Source organism: Bubalus bubalis, chromosome 13, assembly GCF_019923935.1.
Source record: "Bubalus bubalis isolate 160015118507 breed Murrah chromosome 13, NDDB_SH_1, whole genome shotgun sequence".
NCBI classification, from domain to species: domain Eukaryota; kingdom Metazoa; phylum Chordata; class Mammalia; order Artiodactyla; family Bovidae; genus Bubalus; species Bubalus bubalis.
Genome location: NC_059169.1, coordinates 38,924,009 through 38,948,600, shown reverse-complemented (window position 1 = coordinate 38,948,600; position 24,592 = coordinate 38,924,009). Strand labels below are relative to the sequence as shown.

Here is a 24,592-nt window from a genome sequence, read left to right as displayed (position 1 = left end):
GTTGCATTTTGGACTTGACAGTTTATTTTTATTTCTTAGTGTACTGAGAGAAAATTGGGAATGGGAGAGAGTAGAAAAATGGAGGGAAAGTTATTGAGACAAACACTTCACCAGGAAGTATATATCGTGGAGACTGGAATAGAATTGAGGGTGTCTTGTCTTTCCTCTCTTCCTTGGTCTCTCCTTCCTTCCTTTTCTCTCTCTTTCTCTGTCTCTCTTGTTCTTTCCTCACTATATTGCCACTTGAGGGGTGATAGTTTCATTTTTTCAAAATCTGTTTTTGGAGGGGATTAGGGCAGCAGTAAAGAATCTGCCTGCCAATTCAGGAGACTTGGGTTCAATCCCTGGAACAGGAAGATCCCTGGATAAGAAATGGCAACCCACTCCAGGATTCTTGCCTGGAAAATCCCATGGACAGAGGCGCCTGGAGGGTTCCAGTCCATGGGTCCCAAAGGAGTCAGACACAACTGAGCGACTAAACAAAAAGGAAGAGACAGTTAACTATAACCTGTTTTATCAGTGACAGTCTATCCTAATTCTTTTTCCTCCGTATTCAGGGTTAACAATCTCTGCCTCTGAGGCCTAATAACTGATAGATCTAGACATAGAAAAGAAAATAAATAAGATTCTGTAAAAGTGTGTTTTAGTTCCTGAATAACCTTCTTTCTTCCCTTTTCCTTTTTTTGCAAAAGATAAAAAGCTTCTAAGAAGAAACAGGGCACTATTTTAATAATTATCACTATCCAAGAAAAGAAGTGATTGATATCTGTCTTGATAGAATATTATGCTAAGCTTTGGTTGATTAAGGAGCAACACTGGCATTGTGTTAGAAAGCATCTTTTGCTTCTTTCATGGTCAAAGTCAATCCAGAACGAGTATGAAAGGAACATGTTAATGAAAGTCATTCTGTTGTGGGAAGGAGTTTTCTTTCAAAATCCCAATGTACAATCTATTATTTAAATACAAGTCTTTTTCCTATGGCTGTTGGGTGGCATCAGAAATTTCTGACTATAAACCTTTTGTGAATCAGATTTGACTAGATTGAAACCGTAAGTGAAGTTTCTTGAACTATTTCTGTGTTTCACCAGCAACATGAAAATATTGAGAGTTCTGGTTGTGAGTTTGTGCTGGATTGTTAGAGATTTCACTTTGCTTGTTTATTTTGATTGTATTTTTATTTTAAATGTTTTCCTGCTTTTATTGTAAAACATTTTCAAACATAGCAAAGTTGGAAGAATTTTACGTGCCTACCTGTGTACCTGCCAGGCTTCCCCAGTGGCACTGGTGGTAAAGAACCTGCCTGCAGACGCAGGAAACACAGAGACGTGGGTTTAATCCCTGGTTCCGGAAGATCCTGGAGGAGGGCAGAACAATGCACTCCAGTATTCTTGCCTGGAGAATCCCATGGACAGAGCAACCTAGTAGGCTACAGTCCATAGGGTCCCAAAGAATTGGACAGGACTGAAGTGACTTAGCATGCTCGTACCTGCCACCTAGTTCTATCATAACATTTACCATGCTTGCCTTTATTACACACCAAGCTCCTGTTCTCTAGACATTAATTATCCATTTTATTTTTCAAGGCACTTCAGAATACATTACACTTGTTTCTAAATGCTTTAGCATGCAATCATGAGCTAGAATTCACCTTTTATTACTACTGTTTACTTAATTTAAATTTACATAAAAGCAGTGTACACTGAATTTGTTTTTCCAAAATAAAATGAATCAGCAAATATTATAACTCTAAATTATTTAGCTTTTTGAATAGTGATAGCTTTTAAAATTTTGAAAAGTGAATGGGATGGGGGAAGGAGAGGATGGGATAAATTGAGAGAGTAGCATTAACATAGATACACTCCCATGTGTGAAATAAATAGCTAGTGGGAAGCTTCTGAATAGCACAGGGAACTCAGCTCCATGTTCTGTGATGATCTAGAGGGGTGGGATGGGGGGTAGGAGGGATGCTCAAGAGGGAGGGGATTTATATGTTTGTACACACACACACACACACACGGCTTCACACACACACACACACACACACACACACACACACACACACAGACACACACACGGGCTTCCCACATGACTGAAGCGACTTCACATGCATGGGCTTCTCAGGTGGCGCTGGTGGTAAAGAACCCACCTGGCAATGCAGGAGATGCATCCCATTCCAGTATTCTTGCCTGGAGAAATCCATGGAAAGAGGAGCCTGGCGGGCTACAGTCCATGGGGTCTCAAAGTGTCAGACACAACTGAAGGGACTGAGCATGCACGCATATATACTTATAGCTGATTCATGTTGTTGTACAGCAGAAACTAACATAACACTATAGAGCAATTATCCTTCTATTAAAAATAAAAAAATATTAAAATTAAAATTTAAATTAAAAAAATGTTAACAATAAAGAAAAGTGAATAGCTATTTAAGTTAACCTTTTTAATTACTGCTGTATTTGTTGGCTGTTTGTGATCTCGGTGTAATGTTTTCATAGCCCAGATGACTCTTAAGATAGTTTTAAGGAACTGAATCTGAGTTCATCATTCATCTGAGTGATTAAAGCTGTGAATGCAGAGGTTGAAATTCTCAACCTAGTATATTACTTTGTCGGGACTGAAGAACCTAACACATGCTTTGTTTGGGTTTATGTCTGGCCAACAATAATAAACCCTGGAGAAGGGAAAGGCTACCCACATCAGTGTTCTGGCCTGGAGAAGTCCATGGACTGTGTCTTTGTAGTCCATGGGGTCACAAAGAGTGGGACACAACTGAGCGACTTTCACTTCACAACAATAATAAAGGGGACATGCATCGAAGGCATGTGGGAGTTTATAGCCTCTGGTCAGTTCACATGCAGTGGTTCAGTGGTGTGAGCCTTCTCCTCAGACACTCGTTGGGCTGGGTGCCTGGTCCCTGTGATGAAAAGCAGAGGGTTACTGTTGCAGCTTCCTGATCGTGGGAAAGGAGTTGCAGACCTTGTTTGAAGAGGGTGGATGTGAGAACTTGGTAATTACAACTAAGGAAGGAAAAAAAAAATCCTACAAGCCCTCCAGGATGATAAAACTTTTTTTTTTTTTTGATCAGTCTTTTGAAATTCTGCTACCTACACCAGATTCTTTGTAGTCCCAAATTGATGATCAATAATATTGATGATAAGAGTAATATTTTTAGGTTAATGAATTACAAAGTCATATTCCTAAGTTATATTATAGGAAGCCTCTGTTGACAGATTTAAAAAAGTGCAATCTAAAGGTTGAGAATTATGTTTTATTTAGTAGACTTGTTGAGAACTTAGCCCTGAAGACAGCCTCTCAGATGGTTCTGAGGGACTGCTCTGAAGAGGTAAGGGAGGAGCCAGGATATATAGGAGTTTCTGCTAAGAGTCAGACACAACTCAGCGACTTCACTTTCACTTGTCAGTTTCATGCATTGGAGAAGGAAATGGCAACCCACTCCAGTATTCTTGCCGGGAGAATCCCAGGGATGGAGGAGTGTGGTGGGCTGCCATCTATGGCGTCTCACAGAGTCGGTCATGACTGAAGCGACTTAGCAGCAGCAGCAGCAACCAAAAAACAAAAAAGCCCCAAAACACCCAGGTAGTCAGAACATCAAAAGATTACTATTAATTAAAGAAAAACCAGACGTTTCAGGTTAATGAATTTCAAGCTTTTCTATATATAGGAAGATGCTGGAGACTGAGCTCATTGAAATCATTCCTTTAATGCACCTTCCTTAGTGACTCAGATGGTAGAGTCCACCTGCAATACAGGAGACCCAGGTTTAATCCCTGGTTTGGGAAGATCCCCTGGAGAAGAAAATGCCTACCCACTCCAGTATTTTTGTCTTGCGGCAAAACTAATACAATTATGTAAAGTTTAAAAATAAAATAAAATAAAAAAATAAAAAAAAAGAATCCAATGGCAGAGGAACCTGGCGGGCTATAGTCCATGGAGTTGCAAAGAAGTTGGACACAATAGAGTGACTAACACCTTCAACACTAGCACTTTACTACCTAGGGCTAGTATCCTGTTTTTAGCCACCCTGAAGGCCCTCAGGGCACACAGTGCTGGATGGCTGCAGTGGCTGATGGCTTGATGGCTGAAACAGCCTTTGTTTATTGATGGGGCAGGTGATAGTTTTCATCCACATCTCTTACCATATCAAGAATATTTGCCTACTCTCCAGCATACTGTAGTGGACTAAAAAAAAAATTAACTTAAAACATTTCCAAAGTAGACCTATCTTTATATTTAAAATTTTACATGTACAAAATTTTAGTAAGAATCTTGGCATTTCTCTCTTACTTACAAGAAATGTATTCATTTCGGAGGCAGTAAAAACAAAGCACCAGATTATTGACTGTTAATATTTCTGGTGATACCTGGTTATACTTCCTCCCTTTTTGCCATGACTCTCCTTTCCCTGTTCCGGTCTCAAGGTCTCCTAGCTGTGTGTTCAACTGCTTCCTGTAGGGTTCTCTCAGTGTTACTCGCTGTAGACTCCTGCCAGCAGGGAAGAGGGGACAGACTGCCTTTGGCTCAGGTTAACCTGGAAGTGTTCTTTTGCTAAGAGCAGGTGGCTCCCAGGTACTCAGCTACCAATCTACTGAAGACCCTAGCATTTGCAAATTTTCTTCACACACACACAGAGGCAGGAAAAAAAGGGCAGGAAGGGAGACAGCTCAGCTGTATCTGTAATATTTTGTATGTTCATTTCTTCCCATGTATTTAAAAGGACAGACTGGCTTTTTTTTTTTTTTTTGAGAACAGAGTAGTGTTTGTAGTTATCTGACTTTGAGGTGTATCAAATTGTATTCTTTCAGATATGTGCATAAATGATATTGAGTCAAAATAGAAGGTTCCCAATATTTCTGTGACCACTGTCCGAAAATGCCTTGAGTTCTGTGGTCTCTTAATATTCCTTTAGGACTTTAAGAGTCATTTGGTCCAACCACGTATGTTATGTGTGATTCTTGCTCATAAGGGTCTCATATGTATCTGTCAAACTTCTTTGTGATCATGTGCTTTTTGCATCTTTTCTTTGTCTTTGCTGGTCTCTCGCCTCACAGAAATTTTGGCTGATGGCACAGTTTATTTTAAATGACTGAGGTTCCCTTGAATTCTGTTCACATCCCATGTTAAGCATCTTTGATTCTGTGGCTACACTATATCTACATGTATTCCATCAACAGATTTTACAAAAAATCATGAGAAGATTGAGTAGAAAAGGGGTTCAGCCATAAAGGGAACTTTTTCTACTTAGAACATGTACCAGTGGAAGAATGTACTGTGTGTACCTCCGTATGTAAAGCAAGTTCCTCCTAATGGGTCTTATCACAACTTCATGACAAATTTCTAAAAATATTCCCCACAGTGAGCAGTAGAGCCCTGGGTTTCCAAGGGAAAGACAAAGCAGGCAGGCTGTGTGGGTTTCAGTTAGATGAAAAATCTGGAGACTAAAGCAAATTCCTGTGCCTTTTTTCTTGTTGTTGTTAATAGGTTGTGAAAGTGACACAGATTCTGAATTTACATTCAAAATGCAGGACCATAATAAAGATGACATGTCCTATAGAAGGATTTCGGCTATTGAACCCAAGTCTGCCTTACCCTTCAATCGCTTTTTACCCAACAAGAGTAGACAGCCATCGTATGTGCCGGCACCCCTGAGGAAGAAAAAGCTGGACAAAAATGAGGATAACAGACGAAGCTGGGCAAGTGCCGTCTACACAGAAGCAGATGGAGCATTTCCAAGGTACTGGGATGCGAGCTGATTACTGAGTTTTAAAATTCATTCGGCTTGGGGAATTTGCTGGGATATTTAAATTTGATAAAAGGAATAAGCCTTAAAATGTATTTCATAGATAACATAAAACGTCATTAATGAAAGTCTTTCTTTTTCTTACCTGTGTTTTTAACATCCATATCTTGAAGAGATTTCTTCTGTTTTAGAATGTCAGCATAGAGATTTGCGGGTTCTTTTTTTAGATGCTTGCCTTTGACTCACTGGTTATCTTTCAGCTTCCTGGATGACTTACATTGTTCATTGTGAACTCTGCTGTGTTGCTTGTTTCCATTTTTAAAAAATCTGTGTTGATGGAGCTCAGTGAACACAAAAAGAATTCTTTCATTTCCCATCAAATCAGCAGAGCAGAGCGTGATTTTTCGAATCCAGCTTCCTATCCGAAGGAGGTGTATGGTTCTGAAAGTGGATCGGACTCGGAGGAGGAACGGAGGCTGCCGGATGTAGTTTGGGATGACTTAGCCAACCGTAGATTCCAAGTGAAAAAGAGGCCTGAGAGTTCCATCTCTCCTAAATCTTGTTCACCCATCTTTTCTCCTCCTGACCCATTAACCACTGGGCTGTACAAACTGACGAGGTCAGAAAAATTTCTCCTGGGTTGGAATGCCTGTTGTGCTATTGATTTTTAATACGTAAAGTAACACCCCAGATGGTTTGCGATTTCTCTCTTTTAACACATTTTATAAGTGTCTCTGGCCCTTCTATATCAAGCTCTTCTCTAATTAAAATGAGATGCTGTTATAATGCCTTAACTTTGTTGTAGGGGCTGGAATGATGAGAATGATGAGAATGGAAACGAATTGGCTGCATTCACAGTGTGAACTTTGTGAGACAGAAGCATGCCTCTTGTGTTCTGTGTCACAAATTGCTCACGCAGTGTCTTAACTGGTTGGATGTTTTGAACAGTAACGAGAGGAGAACTTGGGGCACGAACGTGGAGAACTGGCCAACAGTACAAGAAACTTCAGATCCCTCTTGTTATTTGGAAGAGAACGAAAGCAAGAAAAGCGTTCCCAACACTGTAAAGGATGATCTTTACGTGCGAAAGCTAAGCCCAGTCATGCCAAGCCCAGGGAATGCTTTTGATCAGTTTCTTCCCAAATGCTGGATCCCAGAGGATGTGAACTGGAAACGAATAAAAAGGGAAACTTACAAACCGTGGTATAAAGAATTTCAGGGATTCAGGTTTGTCTTTGTGCATGTTTCTTTCATTCCAGTGTCCATTCGGTACCCTGACTGGGTGCATTCTATGTGGGCATTTTATGAGAGAGATTAATTTCCCTCCAGCATCTATAAACGTGCTTACTGGGGGTAAAAAACAAAACAAAACAAAACACGGTTTAAATTTAGACTTTAGGATCTGGATTTTTAAAACTCTTCTGTACAGCCAGAGCTGGACAGTATTTTTAGTTACATCATTCTTTGTTGTCTTTTCTCTTTCCTTTCTCTGTGTTACTCCAAGTAGAAGGAATTCAGATTCTGACGATGAGGACTCAGGCTCTGACAGAAGCGGCACCATTTTTAGTAGTATACAAAAAGCAGATCATAGGCTAGACAGCAACTGTCAAAGACGTTCACTCCTGCTGGAACTGGCTACCAAACGGGCCAGAAACTCCTGGGACCCCCATGCAGCCAGGAGAACCCGTGGTGTTTCAGATGAGCCCAGGTGTACCTGCCTGCATGAGCCCGCCTGCTTAGAGTCCAGCCTGTGACACCTGTGCCAACTTCTGCTGCCCCATTAACCGCTGACCGTGATGCGCTGAATCATGGATGCTCACTCACTCAATACTGAGTTATGAAAGCGTAACATATAACATCATGCTTTCTGTGCAAGTGTGTGAGCTTGAAAGTCTAATAGGATTAAATGTTCTTTAGCACAATCATGTTCAATAGTACAGAGTTACATGTGGCATCATCAGTTCTTGTTGAAAATCATTTAAAAAGGCTTTTTACACTGCTGACCTAATTATACAGCTATGCTATGTGTGGAGCTGTGGAGAAAGGAAATAATCTGTAGACAGACACTGGGGCAGGCAAGACTGGTGAGAAAACGCAAAGAAGAAATTCAACAGAGTTTTTAAACAAAGCTTCAGAGCATTGAATTTAATTTCTGCTGACCACCTGTGCCTCTTGCATAAAGCGTTCATTGCTCAGCTCTGGAAACCTTTCAGGATCGTTGCTGCTTCTCTGGGAAGGGAGTCAGGCCGTTGTGGCTGATGGGATGAGGAAGGGGTGGACGGAACACTGGGCGTGTCAGGCAGGTTCACTCTTCCCATTGTAGCGCCATCCCTTGGCCTCAATGATATCCACCTTTCTGAGAAGTAGACTCTGCTCTAATTTCATTAAATGGTATCATGGGTGATGGCATTAAATGCTGGTCTTACTTCCCAGCTAGAATCCCTCCCATGGCCCCCTTAAATAATTCACCCACAGGGACTGGCTAGTTAGTTGGTTTGCTGCTAATTACCTTTTCTCCCCAAACTTAATAAGATTCTCCCTTCCTTTTTCTTTCCTATGCTTCAGTCAGTTTTTATTACTTCAGGCCCTCCAGACATATTCTGATGACATCTTGTCTTCTGAAACAAATATCAAAATCGACCCCACGGCTGGCCCCCGGCTCATAACACGCAGAAGGAACCTCTCTTATGCACCCGGGTGTGGACCGGGAGATGCCCTGGAGATGCCAGTCCTGGATCCTGACTTAGAGAATGATGACTTCTTTGTCAGAAAGACTAGGGCTTTCCATGCAAACCCATGTGTTCTCCGGGCTTTCGAAGACTTAAGAAGTCTGTCTGGGCAAGATGATCCTGTAGAGCGAGATATAATCCTGCAGTGTAGGGAAGGGGAACTTGTTCTTCCGGACCTCGAAAAAGATGATATGATTGTTCGCCGCATTCCAGCACAGAAGACGGAGGTGCCTCTGTCCGGAGGCCCTGATAGATACCAGCCAGTCCCATTGCCCGAACCCTGGATGCTTCCTCCAGAAATTCAAGCAAAATTTCTCTGTGTGCTTGAAAGGACATGCCCCTCGAAAGAACAAAGTACTAGCTGTAGAGTGTTAGTTCCTTCCTGTAGGCAGAAGAAAGACGACATGTTGGCTCGTAAGATCCAGTCTTGGAAGCTGGGAACCGCTGTCCCTCCCGTCAGTTTCACCCCTGGTCCCTGCAGCGAGGCGGACTTACAGAAGTGGGAGTCCATCCGAGAGGCCAGCAGGCTTAGGCACAGGAAGCGGCTGATGGTGGAGAGGTCAGAGTGTGTTTGTGCAAGGATTACGCTTGTCGTGGATGGTCTTGTGTGACTTCCCTTGTGTGAGAAAGTAGCATCAGATTGCCCAGCTCTGCATGTCATGAGCTGTTTTGAAGCATTCTGTTAAAGCATTGATTTTGCTTTGAGAAAAATCAGATCTAGTTGTTGTGTGGAAAAAGCGCAATTCCATATTTGCACGTCTCAAAATCACTTCTCTGAGACCTGTTTAAGAAGGTGTGTATCTGCAAACAGTGCCCTTGGCCTTGAGGGAAGACTATGATATGCTTCTGCCATATGACATTTCACAAAGCTGTTTTCTGATTATGTTTACAAGACTTATTCTCACGTCCAGGCATTTCTGAAACACTCTGGTTGTAGTTTGGTTTTATCTGTTTCTTGTATTTCAGAGTACATGATTTTTGGTGTAAAAATGTCCCTTAAAATATGGCATTGCAAGTTTCATTTAACTTGATTTTGATGTCTGATTTTGACCCAGGCTTCTTAGACTATTGACGTGGGACTTTTTACATTGATGGTTTAAAGTTCAGTGCAAATTTTATTACAGTGCATGAATGTTATTTGCTGTCTGCTATACTTTACATGTATGTAATTATGGCCATTTTGACAATGAGTCTGCATTTATGTGTTATGCAACTTGCCGTTTTGATGAATGTTCAGTTTGTGGAACTTTGGGATGGACAAATAATGGGTTAAATGAAATTAATAGGCCTAAATCTAACTTCTGATTAGTTTCTGGCACAGGAAGTTTTTTGTTTGTTTGTTTCCTAAATGAATTTGTTCGTTTGGTTCAAAGGAAAACAGGAAATTCTTTGTCTTGATCTGAATTCCTTGAGATATGAGATCAATGAGAATTGATCAATGAGAATGAGACATGATCAAGAATGTGACTGAAGAAGCAACCTTTTGAGATTTGTCCATCTCTAATTAGACTCTTGAAGATGTTGAATATTTAGAAACTAACACAGCTAGAAAAACATGACTTAATTTTTGGTTTTCTGATTTCTTAGACTCTTTCAAAAGATTTATGGTGAGAGCGGGTAAGTTTTGTGGTTCACAGTAAAAAAATCTGCATATTGTTTGTCCTTTGTGTGGTATGTCATTGCGTTTCTATCCTGGCATGACACTAAATGGGAATGTCTGTGCTGTGCATGAGATCTGAAACAGGGAAATTTTTCCTAATTCTGCAACTGAACGGTCATATTTCTGTCTGAGTACCCAGTGCATGCAATGCTGTATGACAGCAATATTTTGTTTCGTAGAAGTTGAAAATTCAAATCCTGTTTTTTTTTTTTTTTTTTCCCTTCTCCTCTAAGGAGTTGATTAAAAGTCACAAAAACACATACCTGAGATTAGGTTTATTTATTTTGGTATCTGATAGCTACATAGGCCAAACCTCTCATTTCTGAATGTTGAAGCCCAAATAACTATATTTTAGAAAATCTTCAATGGAAAAAATATATTGGTATTTACTTTGAATTTAGAAGGCACGTGGTTGGCATTATCTGTGTACTCTTAGTTCAAGGAGAGCTTCCTTAGTTGGGATGCTGAGTGGCATTATTTTCCCTCAGGATTTGGAAACATTTTCAAGATTCCTGACTCGGGTGAAATTTTATGACATAGCTGTGTTACAAAGCCAAATCAGACTTCCAAAGCTGCAAAAAATTAAAATATTGGTAGTTTCCATGTAAGGTACAAGGATTATACTTAAAACTGTTCCCACTTTATTTCTATAGTTGATCCTCTGTATCTGGGAATGCAGCTCCCAGAACCAGTGCTCTTGGATATAAAGGGGTTGACTGTTGGGTCATTTGACTCTGTCACCTGGCAGACATAAAATATTATACAAACAACCTTCTGGAAGTATTTCCTATTTTTCAAATAGCAGAATTAAAACAAATACTTTTTAACTTTTCATATGCACTAGCAATGTATACTCACTCACTCTTAGGGCAGAATACCCAGGTGACTACATCTTAATATTTCACATCAACTTTCTCTAACTTTGTGAACCCAACTGCTAATAATTTTTGATCAAGAAGAAAATTGAAGTATGACAAATATTTTAATCTGCCTAAGCCTTAGGAGCTAAGTATCTTCCCCTACTGGAACTTACTCATCTCAAAGGTTCTCCAATTTTGATAGTTTTGGATAATTTTGATAGTGTGGAGATCTTAGAAGTTACTAAAATCACTTGTTGAGTAGCTCAGTTGTGTCTGACTCTTTGTGACCCCATGGACTGCAGCATGCCAGGCCTCTCTGTCCCTCAACATCTCCCAGAGTTTGTTCAAACTCATGTCCAACCATCTCATCCTCTGTCATCCCCTTCTCTTCCCATCCTCAATCTTTCCCAGCATTAGGGTCTTTTCCAAGAATCAGCTCTTTGCATCAGGTGGCCGAATTATTGGAGCTTCAGCTTTAGCATCAGTCCTTCCAATGAATATTCAGGGTTGATTTCCTTTATGATAAGGAACTAAAATCAACTAAATCAACTAAAATCACTATATAAAGCAATATAGCCATTCTAGATGTCAAGGATGTAATGGAGCAATGAGCAACTAATTGCCAGTAATTCTCAGCCACTGATGTTAAAAATCAGGCTCCGAGCATGCTTTCAGTATGCCTTGCAAAGATACGTTATCTCCTATCTGGTTCCTCATGTGTGCTTAAAACATCTCCATCAGGAGGGTGTACAAGGCAATTTTTAGCATGACACTTAAGCATCTGCTAATCTCGATTTGTCATGGGAAAGCTGTTTTGATAATAAATCTTTACAGCATCAAGCACTCTGAGTGATAACGTTCAGAAGAATTTTCATTGGTAAATAAGACTTTATAATGTAAGCAGGTTGTTTTTCTTAAAGGAAATGTGAAAACACTGAGTCCAAGTACTTGATGGAAATGTAAACCTGTACAGCTATTCCAGTGACTGTACGTGCTCCCCGTTAGGGACACATTGTGTGGCTGGTTTAAGAAAAGAAGAGAGAAACCCAAATGCCGAAGCTCAGCAAGCTAAGGATTTTTCTGGGCCCTAGCCAGCAGCAGCAAATGCCTTCTGTAGACTGTTTCAAGATTGTTGCTTGCATAGTACACTATTTGTTTTAAATGCTGTTCCCCATGCAGCTAACTGCCAGGATAACACAAATAAAGCGAGGTTGTCTATAAATGGAGACCAATGAATAATGCATGACTTGTCGAATAATGGAAAGTAATACAGATAGGCCTTCAGAAAACTCAGGTGCATTTTAGACCACTTGCAATCAAAAATCTATTATCTGGGGTTTAAAAGTTTTCTCTGTTACCAGTTTTTTCTTAAGTTGATCCACAATGAAAACAAAAATTTAAATTGAACTGAGTATAGACTTTTAGCCTAGAATTTGTCTCATGTTTATAAATATGTTTGTAAATGATTATAAACATGAAACAAGTGATATTTCTGGGTGATATTTCTCTGGGCACCTTGCATGTTTTCCAGCGTGGAATACTTACCTGGAAAAATCATTATTGGCCCATATCCTGTGATGGAAAATAACTGCCTGTAACTTGAATGCTTTCTTTTTGGTGAGAACCAAAGAGTTAAAGAGAAATGTGCATCACCCTTTCCAGCCTTAGATTGTTTATTTCTGGCTTGCTTTTTTATTTGGCATTGAACACTTGTCACTTTATTTTTAGTAAGATGCTTTGTATGTGGCTATCATTTTCTCACGTGTGCTTTTGTGTTGCATGACTTGTCATATGTTTCCATGACATTTGAAACTTTGGTTATGATGCCTCTTGGCAGAAGCTGTTAATGACAAATTTGTAATGGTATATAGCTGTAATTTTGTAATGTGATTAATTAAGCCGTGGCATCTACTGTCAGTATCAACAGGAAATGAACAGTGATGCAAGGTGAAGTTATAATCAAAGACAACTAAGATATGTGTATTTTACTTACGGGTTTTGGCCAAAAAAAAAAAAAATTCCGGAGAACTGTAAAGGCACCTGGACTTCCCTGATGGCTCAGCAGTGAAAGAATCTGCCTGCAATGCAGGGGACCTCGGTTCAACCCCTGGGTTGGGCAGATCCCCTGGAGAAGGACATGGCAGCCCACTCCAGTATTCTTGCCTGGGAAATCCCATGGACAGAGAAGCCTGGTGGGCTACAGTCCATGGGGTTGCAGAGAGTCAGACACGACTGAGCAGCTAAACAACAATAAGGGCACTTAAGACAACAAACAGGAAGGAAAAACCTAGTCAATGTGAATTACTTTCTGAAGATTTTTCCACCAGGAGACATTCAGCAACGTTTGTGGACATTTTTGATTGTCACATTGGATGGGTTGAGGCAACGTTGCTACTGATATACTGCTATATGTTTTACAATTCACAAGACTGCCCCCTACAATAAATAATTTTCTTGCCCCAAAATGTCAGTAGTGCCGCTGTAGAGAAACACTGATAATAGGCTCTAAACCTATAAAGGAAAAGTCTCGTATGTTATCTTATCAGTATAATTTATGATAATTCTAAAGTCTCTTTCCCAGGTTTTAGTATTGATTTGTGTTCAGAGAATTCCTGCAACAGTTAATGGAAATATATTTAGAGGTACATAAATAGATATATTCATATCTTTGCTTGAAAGTGGAGGACCTGAAACTGAGTATCATGGAATTGCTCTTTGCCATATAAGATTATCAGTGATTTTATATTTAGGAAATTTTGCTACATGTCAGTCCTTTTGATCCCTTAGTTCTTAGATATTCATCTGTAAATTTCCTGAGACTGCTTTACAAAAATTCTTATTGTAACACTAGTCCCAGCATTGTGGGAAAAAAGAGTAAGGTTTTAGTGATCTTGTTTTATAATCTACTCCCCTTTTTTGTAAACTTCCCCTTCTTTTTCTCTTCACCCTAAATGCTATTTTTTTAAAAAAACTATTCACCTGAAAATGCAGCATGTTAGACCTGTATTTTTTTGGAAAAAGTCCAAATGCAGTTCTAAATCAGAGTCTTTCCAAATAAGGAAATACAGAGGTAAATGAATTGCAAGAGAATTGTGATTTGCCAGTGAATAGTAATTCATTCTTCTGATACAAAACATACTAGGGCTGTGTAGTCCTTTATAGTTTTCCCAAACAATCTTCCTGGGAATATCCATAGGACTTATTTTGGGGAGGTAGTCAGGTAGGTATTAGGTTGCATTTTAGAGACGTGGAGAAGGATAAATAGACTCTGTATTTTTCCCGAGGATCTGCAGCTCCTAAGTTGGTAGAACCAGACTAGGGCTTCGTATAATGAGGTGATCGATGGAGACTGCTGGGCAATCTTGTTGGCACATAGTAAGCCCTCAGAAGTTTGTTATTATGCTGTTAACTCTGATAAGGAAGGAAAGAATTCTTCATGATCTGGCTGAAAGGCTCCTACACTCAAAACGTTCTCGATTTTATCAGTGGGGCCTGGGGTGACCTCTCTAATTTGAAACTGCTTTGGGAGTCAGTTTTCAGTAGATCTCTCATGATCATATTTGCCTTAATAAGAACAGTTGGTGTATAGCACCAGATGGGTTTTTGAAATGCCATCAACATAAACTGACCCCCTTTTCCCCAGCAAGTCCTTCCTGGTTTAGCCAGTTCAGGAACTGAGACTGAGAAGAGTTAAATGATGTTTAGGGAGTGGGTAGGGGTGGGGAGGGAGGGAGTGGTGAAAATTAGATCCCTCTGTTGGGTCTCACTTCCTGTCTCATTCTGGTGCCTGGCACAACCTGTTTGGAATGTGCCAGGCTTTCTTGAAGTAACTTGATCCCAGGGAACACAGGGGGCTCACATTCCTGCCTTCCACAGGGACCTGTCTACTCCGGCCAATGTTAGGCTCGTTTATTTATATTGGGGACCACCGAGGGCTTTCCTGGTGGCTCAGATGGTAAAGAATCTGCCTGCAATGCAGGAAGGTTCCATCTCTGGGTCAGGAAGATCCCCTGGAGAGGGAAATGGCAACCCAGTATTCTTGCCTGGAAAATGCTGTGGACAGAGGAGCCTGGCGGGCTACTGTTCATGGGATGGCAAAGAATCAGATACAACTGAGCAGCTAACACTTTCTATGTGCCAGGCTCTGCTGTGGGCTCCCCAGGAGGGTGATGAGCCTCTACCCCATGATAACAGTGTTTTCTGAAAAGACACATGTTAAAGTTTCCCAGTGAAGGAGGGTGAGGACTGAAAGGGTCTGGATCTGCTGAGACTGGCCAGCCTTCCTCCCACCAAAATATTACTTAAAATACTTATGTTTCCAATTTTGTTCTGGAATTTCTGTAACCTCATGTGTTGGGCATCCAGATTCCCCTCATACCTTAGAGCTGAAAAAAAATCTTTTTAGTGTCTTGTCTTGTATTAGCTCATATAGCCTGATTCTTTGTAGTTACAACTTAAGTGAATTTATATTCTCAAATCAGGTTTTTGTATAGTCATACCCTGTTAAGTGGGCTTCCCTGGTGACTCAGTGATAAAGAATCCGCCTGCCATGCAGAAGATGCAGGTTCTATTCCTGGGTCGGGAAGATCCCCTGGATGAGGGAATGGCAACCCACTCCAGTATTCTTGCCTGGAGAATCCCATGGACAGAGGAGCTGTGTTGAGAATACACCCTGGTGGAAGGAAGGAGGCTGATGATTCTAATAATCCAGGCAGGAGATAGGGTTATTTGGATCAGGGTCGTGAAGATAGAGGTGGTGAGAAGTGGTCACCCCCTAGATATATTTAGAAGGTAGAGGGGCAGAATTTCCCAATGGGATCAGCTACATGTGAGAGAATAAGGAATCTGGGAAGGCTCCAAGATTTCTGGCCTGTGTCCTGGAAGGATGGAGTTGGCTTTTATTGAAATCAGGAAGATAGGAGAGGAATGGATTATGGGATGAATGTGGATTGTAGGATGAGCATTCATGGTCTTGGTCTGTTCAGTGAAGTTTGAGTTGCCCATTAGACTTCCAAGCAGAGAATGAATAGTTGCATACATCCAACCAGACTATGGTAAGAAATCTGCCTGCAATGCTGGAATCCTAGGTTCGATCCCTGGGTTGGGAAGATCTCCTGGAGAAGGGAATGGCAACCCACTCCAGTGGCCTGGAGAATCCTGTGGAAAGGGGATCTGGATGGGCTACAGTCCATGGAAGTGCAAAGAGCTGGATGCAGCTGAGCACGCACAGACACACACAACCAGACTGTAGTCTCACAGGGACCCTGAGGAATGAGTGGCATTTAAAAAGGAATAAATACTGTTGAAAGGGCTTTTAAGTTGAAGGGAAGAGTTCAGGAAAGACCTTCACTGCATCTGGAGGCTGAGTGATAATTTAAGGAGCTTTTTTAAAAGTCTGAGTAAGAGTTGATTGTGCTCTGATCTAGGGTATTGGCAACAGAAATGGAAAGAAAAAGACACTGAGTAAGAGGACCTGATAACTAATTGAACACAGGAAGAAGGGAGAGACAAAGGTGAAAAATAGCCATTATATATCATAAATATATCTCTGATTTTACATGTGAATGACTGGAGGGCAAGTAACACTATTAAGAGGAAAAGCAGGTTTGGAGACAAAATTTTTGGCTGTATCATGTAGCCAAATAACCATGTGTTTATAGTCATATGACTTACTGCTTGACAAAATTCTTTCTAGATACTGTTTCCATTGATCCTTTTACAGTGGAGATTCCTAGGGGACATCTGTGCAGAGATGTTTATTTAACAAGCAATTGGGATTGATTCAGAGAGACTGGTCCTAGGCTATGGATTTGGGAGTCACTGGCATAGAAATCGTTATTGAATTCCTGAGATAGCTGGGCAAGTGTGTTATTAAAAGTGTGGTGATGGCCAAATCTTGGGGAAGGCTAATTTAGGGGCCCAAGAAAGAGGTGCAAAGCTATTTAAACAACTAAAAGGGGAGTCAGTTACAATGAAATAAAAGCAGAAGTGGTAGGAAAGAACATTTTGGGTACCTCACACTCAAAAGCTTTGTGTCTCTTCACTCCTCAATATGCAGATCTGACCTCTCTTTCCAGGAGATCTGCCTCAGTTTCCCCTCCTCTGATGTGCGTATAGCACACATTCCTGGGAAACACCCCACTCTACTCAAAGTATCCTAGTTTGAGCTCTTTGAGACCTAATCCACATTACATCCTCATGGCAGCAGTCACACATGGACAAAACAAAAACTGCCTTAATACAAAAGAGGATTATAATAGAGGTTATATAGTAACTGGGTGTTGGAAACCACTGTGGTCTTTGAGACCGAGCACGGTGCAGTGGTGGGGCAGATCTGTATAGAACCCTTGAGAAGCAGCCGCAGCCACACATGTCTTTATGGCACTGAACTTGAGGAGAAAATATCAGGTAATCTTTAAATAATTTAATAAGTACTCAGAAAAGGCAGCCAAACCTTAAAAGATTATCTCTGGAGGTGATAAAGACAGGTGATTCTAGGGACTAATAATTTTTTTTTCCTAATGTAATCTTTTTCTGCATCGGCTCCCCTAAATATGAATGTCAGATTATGTTTTTGAGCATGGTTCAGGGTTCATTTAGCCATTCTGTGAAAGAATTCACATTTGGCTGGAGTGCTAGGCTCTTGTTTCTGCGTTTTGGAAAAACACCATTTATCTCTGTAGTGCTATTTCTGTGATATCACGAAGCATCTAAGTGATATTGTAGATGGAATTGTAGATGGAATTTCCAAATATAAGCCCAACCTTCCAGTTTTAACCTTGAATCCAGTCCCACGAACCTTGGTTACTATGAGTATTTTTGTTGTAGGAGTAAGTCCTTGAGTGATGTCAGCGCAGAGGATATTCAGAGCTTGCGTCAGCTACGTTATGAGGAGATGCAGAGAATCAAGTCCCAGTTAAAAGAACAGGACCAGAAATGGCAGGATGTGAGTATGCTGCTTATTGGGAGATGGGGAGGATGTGTTTATTGGACTCTTCTTTCTTCTCCAAGAAGAGAGTCAGTATACTCAAGGGACAATTTTTCTTGATGGCAGATTACAGTTCCATAGAAAATATGAGCAACTCCCTTTAAAAGAGTTTTAAACCCTTCAGCTCTATTTGTTGTATCTTAAAGGCCATTGTGAGACACAAAAGCTCCCTATCTTCTGATATTTTCTGTGGGTTCTCAAAAATGAGAAGCTGCTTCCTTGCAGTGTAGGTAACTTGTTTACTTGCTCTGGTGGTTGCATTTGGGGTATGACTGTTAGTGATGCTCATGAAAGGGAAGACTTTGCTTAAGGTTTAGGGGGAGCAGGGGACCAGCACAGAGACTGGGGATCAGCAGGGAGAGATGAAAGTGTTCTTAGAGTTAATAGAGAAGGTTTGGGGAGAAATGTGAATGATAATTTATTTTGGTTAAAAAGTTATCGAATGTGAATCAAAATAAGATGTTTTCACAGAGCTGATGTATATCCAGATGTCTATTTGGATAAAGATTTAATCTTTAGTTTTGTCCCTGGCAGAAGAGAGCTGTGCCTTTTTTAAAAGAGTCAATTGTTATAGGCCAAAGGAGTGTAGGACTTCCTTGGTAGCTCAGCTGGTAAAGAATCTGCCTGCAATACAGGAAATCTCGGTTCGATTCCTGGGTCAGGAAGATCCCCTGGGAGAAGGGATAGGCTGTCCACTCCAGTATTCTTGGGCTTCCCTGGTATCTCAGATGGTAAAGAATCTGCCCACAATGTGGGAAGACCTGGGTTCGATCCCTGGGTTGGGAAGATCCCTTGGAAGAGGGCATGGCACCCCAGGATTCTGGCCTGAAGAATTCCATGGACAGAGGAGCCTGGTGGGCTACAGTCCATGGGGTTACAAAAAGTTAGACACGACTGAGCGACTTTCACTTTCACTGACACATATACACTGTATATATTTATGGGCTTCCCTGCTGATACTGGTGGTAAATAACCTCCCTGCCAATGCAGGAGACATGTCCCACTCCAGTATTCTTGCCTGGAGAATCCCATGGTCAGAGGAGCCTGGTGGGCTACAGTCCATGGGGTCGCAGAGTTGGACCGCCGACTGAGTGATTTTCACTTTCACAGTTCACTCTCAAAGGAGTCTAAGGGGCTTCCTAGGTGGCGCTTGTAGTCAGGAATCTGCCTGCCAAAGCAGGAGTCACAGGAGACAAAAGAGATTGGGTTCAATCTCCTAAGTCAGGAAGATCCCATGGAGTAAGAAGTGGCACCCCACTCCAGTATTCTTTCCTGGAAAATTCTGTGGGTAGAGGAGCCTGGCAGTCCATGGGCCACAAAGAGTCGGACATGACAGAGACTGAGCACAGCACCCAGCAAAGGAGTGTAAAGAGTTATGATAGATAAATGATACATAGCAGACCCAAAGAAATCTGAGGACAGCTTTATGGTAAGAGGGGCTGAGTGGTAGCATGAACAGAAGGGTCAGAGATAGTAAATCTTAATTTTCAAAGGAATGAAATATTAAGTAATAAAGATGAAACCCCTGCCTTGGCTGTGTTTCTAAATTCCGCTTCTTTTGTTTGGGATCTCAATGTCATTGTCAAGAAACAGAAATTCAGTGGCAGTTTGCCAAAATACATGGTGACTGGAGATGAAAGTGAGAGATACGGAGGGGTTATCCCTTCGGTTAAGTCAGATGAAAATTCATGCTAGTTCTCCTTCAGTCCTTCAGCACCAGTGTGCGCTGCTTTTGTTCTTTCTGGAAATAGTTCATATTGATTTCAGGCTCTTTTTTTTTTTTTTTTTTTAAGCAGGAATGGCCCTGCCTGTTCCCAAAGGGTGTAAACCAAACCTATTTTATGTGCCTGAGTGGGGGGTGAGGATTTTTTTTTTCTTCAGTCTGGAACTTGGCATAAGGCTGCAGTGCCACTAGCGGTTCTCAGCGTGGGACTTCTCTGGGTGGCACAGTGAAGTGGTACCATCCAAACTGTCCTAGCCCCCTGAATGTCAGAACCAGCTTAGGCCTCCAGGACTAATTTTAAAGATGAATCAGGTTGAGTGTCCCGGGGGTCACTCCCAGGATGTGTCCTGGATGGATGTATGGGAAAAGATGGCCACTGCTTCCTGTGTGATCTTCCTTATCGCTCTGTTCTTATGGGGAGTTGAACTGCTTCAAAATCATACTCTTGAATCTTTGTTGTTCAATTGCTCAGTCATGTCCCCATGGACTGCAGCAAGCCAGGCTTCCCTGTTCTTCAGTATCTCCTAGAGTTTGCTCAAACTCATGTCTGTTGAGTCAGTGATGCCATCCAGCCATCTCATCCTCTGTTTGGCTTCCCGGTTAAAGCCTTTCCACACCTGGCCCTCCCCTCCCGGGGTAGAATTGACCACGCTCCCCATGCACCCCTGACTCTCTCGTGCAATCCCTTCATGTTCGTTGTGGAACTTTATTCACCTGTCTGTCTTTCCCCTCTAGACTGAGTTCCTCTAGAGGAAGCACACTTTATTCATCAGTGTGTTTGTGGCCCCGTTGCCTCCAAGTAGGGACTGACCTCTGTATTTGTTCCACGTGTATCTGTATACTTAGCCATGTTACAGTCATGTTTCTGTTCTAGGTTGACTAATGAAACATGTCATTTCACGTAAGAACCAGATGATTGGAGTGAGATGAAAATAAATTTGAAACAGTTCCTGACCTTTCTGACCTGGCATCTAATTACAAGCGTTTAGCATTCTTTGTGAAACGGGCAGCAAGGCAGGCAGTACCTGGGAAAACAAAAATGGGGTCTATCTTATTAGGTCAGGGCTTTTAGACAGACGCATGAGCTAAAGGCTCGGTACAGAAACGCTGGCTATAAAAAGCAAAATTAGGGCACCTTGGCATCAAGTTGGAGTGAATAGTTTTAGCGACGTAATGGGATCCTCTGGCGCGCACTCACTGCTGGAAAGGGTGTGTAGAAATTCAGGTGTGCCTGGGCTAACGTGATTTTCTTCTGTCAGGACCTTGCAAAATGGAAAGATCGTCGGAAAAGCTACACTTCAGATCTGCAGAAGAAAAAGGAGGAGAGGGAGGAGATTGAGAAGCAGGCTCTTGAGAAGTCGGAGAGAAGATCTAAGACGTTTAACGAAATGCTGCAGGACAGGTAATGAGACCGAATGCATCTCAAGGTTGGGGAAACCAGTGTTAGATATTTTGTGTAAGGGTTGTGAGCTGTACTTGTGCACCAATATTAGACTGTCATCAAATATGCATAAACCTTTGAGCGTTTTGCTCTGCAGTGAAAAGGCAAAGTACTCCTGAAATAAGTAGTGATTTGAATTAATGAAAGGCATACTTAAAAGTGGTATTCCTTGTTCCTTCCTTATACACTGTATACTCACATGCAGAATTGGCTAGTGTTGGCTATCTTTGCAAAAATAAACAACTTTTTCCTCCTTTTAAAGTAAATTTAAGAATGGAATGGTTAAAAAAAATGGTTCTCATTCTTAACTAAACTGTATAAAATGTAACAAAGTTCTTTTTCACGTTGGCATGGTGCAATTAAAATTGTATTTTTAAAGGAAGACTGTATAAACATCACTGTGAGGGTTTATCTTTTGCTTTGCAACATAACAGGATAAAGGTCCAATTAAACTTGCCCGTGGAGCAGTTGCTCTATGAAACCTTGAGATATTTACAGGTCAGGGAGAAGGCAAATACGCTTTAAGGAGAATGTCAAAAAGGAAATGTGCTGTCAGGTGAAATTAAACAAAGCTCCTTTGTCCCTAGAAGACAATGGTAAACACAGTTTCATTCACTTGAATGCAATGCAGTTGGCTTGAGATGTACTCCTTACTGAATGATAGCCAAGAGACTGTTTCATCAATCTCTCTGAAAATAGGAATGGTGACTTTTAATCTGCCATAACAGTCCATGCAAATTCTACCAAGCTGTATGAAATCAGCTTGATTTCTAACTTGATCTTATTGAAAGTCTGAATCTTTTGTGGCCTTCTATTTTTACAAAATGATTGTAAATTGTATACAGGAACACTCTCAACCCTGTTAAGAAATCTGCATCTTTGGAGGGTTCAAATTGGTTGTCAGTTATCTTTAAAGTGTGTTATGGAACTTTGAATAATCTCTTATTTAAAATTTTATTATTTTCCTGTGAAAATCCTTTTACAATTGCAAATACTTCAGAGATTTTTCTTAGCCTCTTTAAGGAAAAAAAAAAGTCAAGATCTTAATCCTTTGTGTGATGTTGAAAAATTCACATGTATTTATTCTCACATTCTGTTTATTACATTATTATACTAAGTCAGCCATCTTTTTATTCCCATCCTTTTTTACATTAATGACCAAAATAACATGTCTCTCCACCTCTGAGTGTCAAATGCATAATTTTGTGGTTATGGTGTTTCTTTCTGCTAAGGGAATCCCAAAATCAGATGTCTACAGTTATGTCGAGAAGGAGGCTATATTCTTTTGATGACGGATTGAATGAAGAAAAGCTTCCCCCTGTGCTGCCTATGCCAGAAGCCTATTCCCAGAGTGAGAGAGTAGAAGAGAAAGGAGCGACTTATCCGACAGAAATTCCTAAGCAGGATTCTACAACTTTTGTGAAAAGGGAGGCTACTCTCACAGCTGAAGTCCAGTTTCCTTCTAGAAGCCCCGTGGAAGAACAGCGCCCAGCCTCCTTGTTGTCTCAGCATTCACTGAATACACAAATGGAGTCGACTCGAGTTTCAGCAACTCTCCCCAGAAGTTACCAGAAAACCGATGCGGCCAGGTTAACCTCTGTGGTCACACCGAGACCCTTTGGCTCTCAGTCAAGGGGAATCTCATCACTCCCGAGATCCTACACGGTAAACGTGTTCCCCATTCCCTTGGTCTGTTCTCCAGCGCACAACACTGGTGAATTTGTGCAGAGGTTTCTGTTAGAGATAGTATGTAAAGTATTTTAGATTCAGTGAACATTTAATGCTTAAAATACAGCAACAATGCAGAACTGATTAAATTTCAAATTCAGTGAAAGGAGAGCTGACACATTTTTAAAAATAAACTACATCCTAAGGCAGAGCATTTACTTAAAAATTTTTTTTTTTTAGTTTTTAGAATTTATTTTAATTGGAGGATAATTACAATATTGTGATGGTTTTTGCCATACATCAACATGAATTGGCCACGGTGTACATGTGTCCCCCCACCCTGACCTCCACTCCCACCTCCTTCCCCATCCTATTCCAGAGCACCGACTTTGAGTGCCTTGCTTCATGCATCGAACTTGCCCTGGTCATCTGTTTTACATATGGTAATATACGTGTTTCAATGCTATTTTCTCAAATCATCACACCCTTGCCTTCTTCCACAGAATCCAAAAGTTTGTTCTTTACATCTCTGTCTCTTTTGCTGCCTTGCATATAGAATCATTGTTATCGTCTTTCTAAATCCCATATATATGCATTAATATACAGTATTGGTGTTTCCCTCTCTGACTGACTTCATTCTGTAAATAGGCTCCAGTTTCATCCACCTGTGGTACATACACACAATGGAATATTACTCAGCTATAAAAAGGAATGCATTTGAGCATTTACTTTTTAGTGTCGTATTTTCTCAGATGTATCTATTTTGAGTACTCTGTGTGTGCTCAGTTGCTTCCAATTCTTTGCGATCCCTTGGGCTGTAGCCTGTCCGTGAAATTCTCCAGGCAAGAATACTGGAGCGGGTTGCCATTTCTTTCTCTAGGGGATCTTCCCAACCCAGAGTCTCTTGTACCCCCTGCATTGGCAGGCAGATTCTTTACCACCGCACTGCCTGGGAAGCCCCATTGTGAAGTCTTAGGTTGTACTATATGAAGTTGCCAGTAGTTAGTTCTTTTTGACCTATAAAACAGCAATTTCATGTGGTTTAACCTAAATATTTTCAGGTGATGCCCAAATTTTCTATGAATCCTCATTTCCCAATTCATTAGAACTTGATACACTTGAATGTAGTTATTAAAATGTATCTCATGGTTCAAAAAAATACATATTTTATTGGGATTTTAAAGAATATAGAATCATTTGCTCTGAGAAGGAAGCAGTGCCATGTACCTGAAAGTGACTGTATTAATTTGAATTACGTAAAAGGAAGCAAGACAGTCTTGAGCACTTTGGTATTCAAATTCCTTTTACCTCTGCCTATGTAGAATCCTAAAAATCTACGAGAAAAGATTTGATTAAAAATATTCAAAGTGAGCAAAGCCTGCCTAAACCAACCAGAAAAACCCCTGACCATTATATTAAGTAAACACAGGCATATTTGACAACATAAAAATTAAATTTATATGATAGACACTGTTAATGTAGTCAAAAGACTACATTTATATAGGCTCAGAAAAATACTAGCAAAATTTATTTTATATATAGGTTTAATATCCCTAAGATTTAAAATGCTCCTACAAATTGATAAGGAAAAGATAAATAGTAGAAAAGTGGATATATAAATGAATGGCCAGTTCAAGGGAGAGGGACTTTGAATGGTTGGTTACATAAAGCACATAGAAGCATGTGTGGTCTTATTAGAGCAAGCATGAAGTGTACAGCTTTTTACGCATGAGATGACAAAGATTTAAAACGTTCAAAATGTGTG

At 40.7% G+C, this 24,592-nt stretch overlaps 1 protein-coding gene across 13 annotated transcripts in view; it reads left to right on the top strand.

Moving 5' to 3' along the window:
- LMO7 (LIM domain 7) overlaps window positions 1-24,592 on the top strand; it is a 222,884-nt gene that overhangs the window by 159,217 nt on the left and 39,075 nt on the right. For 4 of the 13 annotated variants that reach the window (XM_044927220.2, XM_044927223.2, XM_044927224.2 and 1 more), the window contains 9 exons: window positions 5,500-5,752; window positions 6,144-6,377; window positions 6,707-6,985; window positions 7,266-7,466; window positions 8,324-9,046; window positions 10,075-10,104; window positions 17,836-17,953; window positions 20,978-21,120; window positions 22,392-22,824. In XM_044927220.2, the coding sequence (XP_044783155.2) occupies window positions 5,500-5,752; window positions 6,144-6,377; window positions 6,707-6,985; window positions 7,266-7,466; window positions 8,324-9,046; window positions 10,075-10,104; window positions 17,836-17,953; window positions 20,978-21,120; window positions 22,392-22,824 (2,414 nt within the window). Of the gene's footprint in view, window positions 1-5,499; window positions 5,753-6,018; window positions 6,378-6,706; window positions 6,986-7,265; window positions 7,467-8,323; window positions 9,047-10,074; window positions 10,105-17,835; window positions 17,954-20,977; window positions 21,121-22,391; window positions 22,825-24,592 lie in introns of those variants that run through there. The other 9 variants (XM_025262746.3, XM_025262745.3, XM_044927225.2 and 6 more) reach the window with 6 other exon arrangements.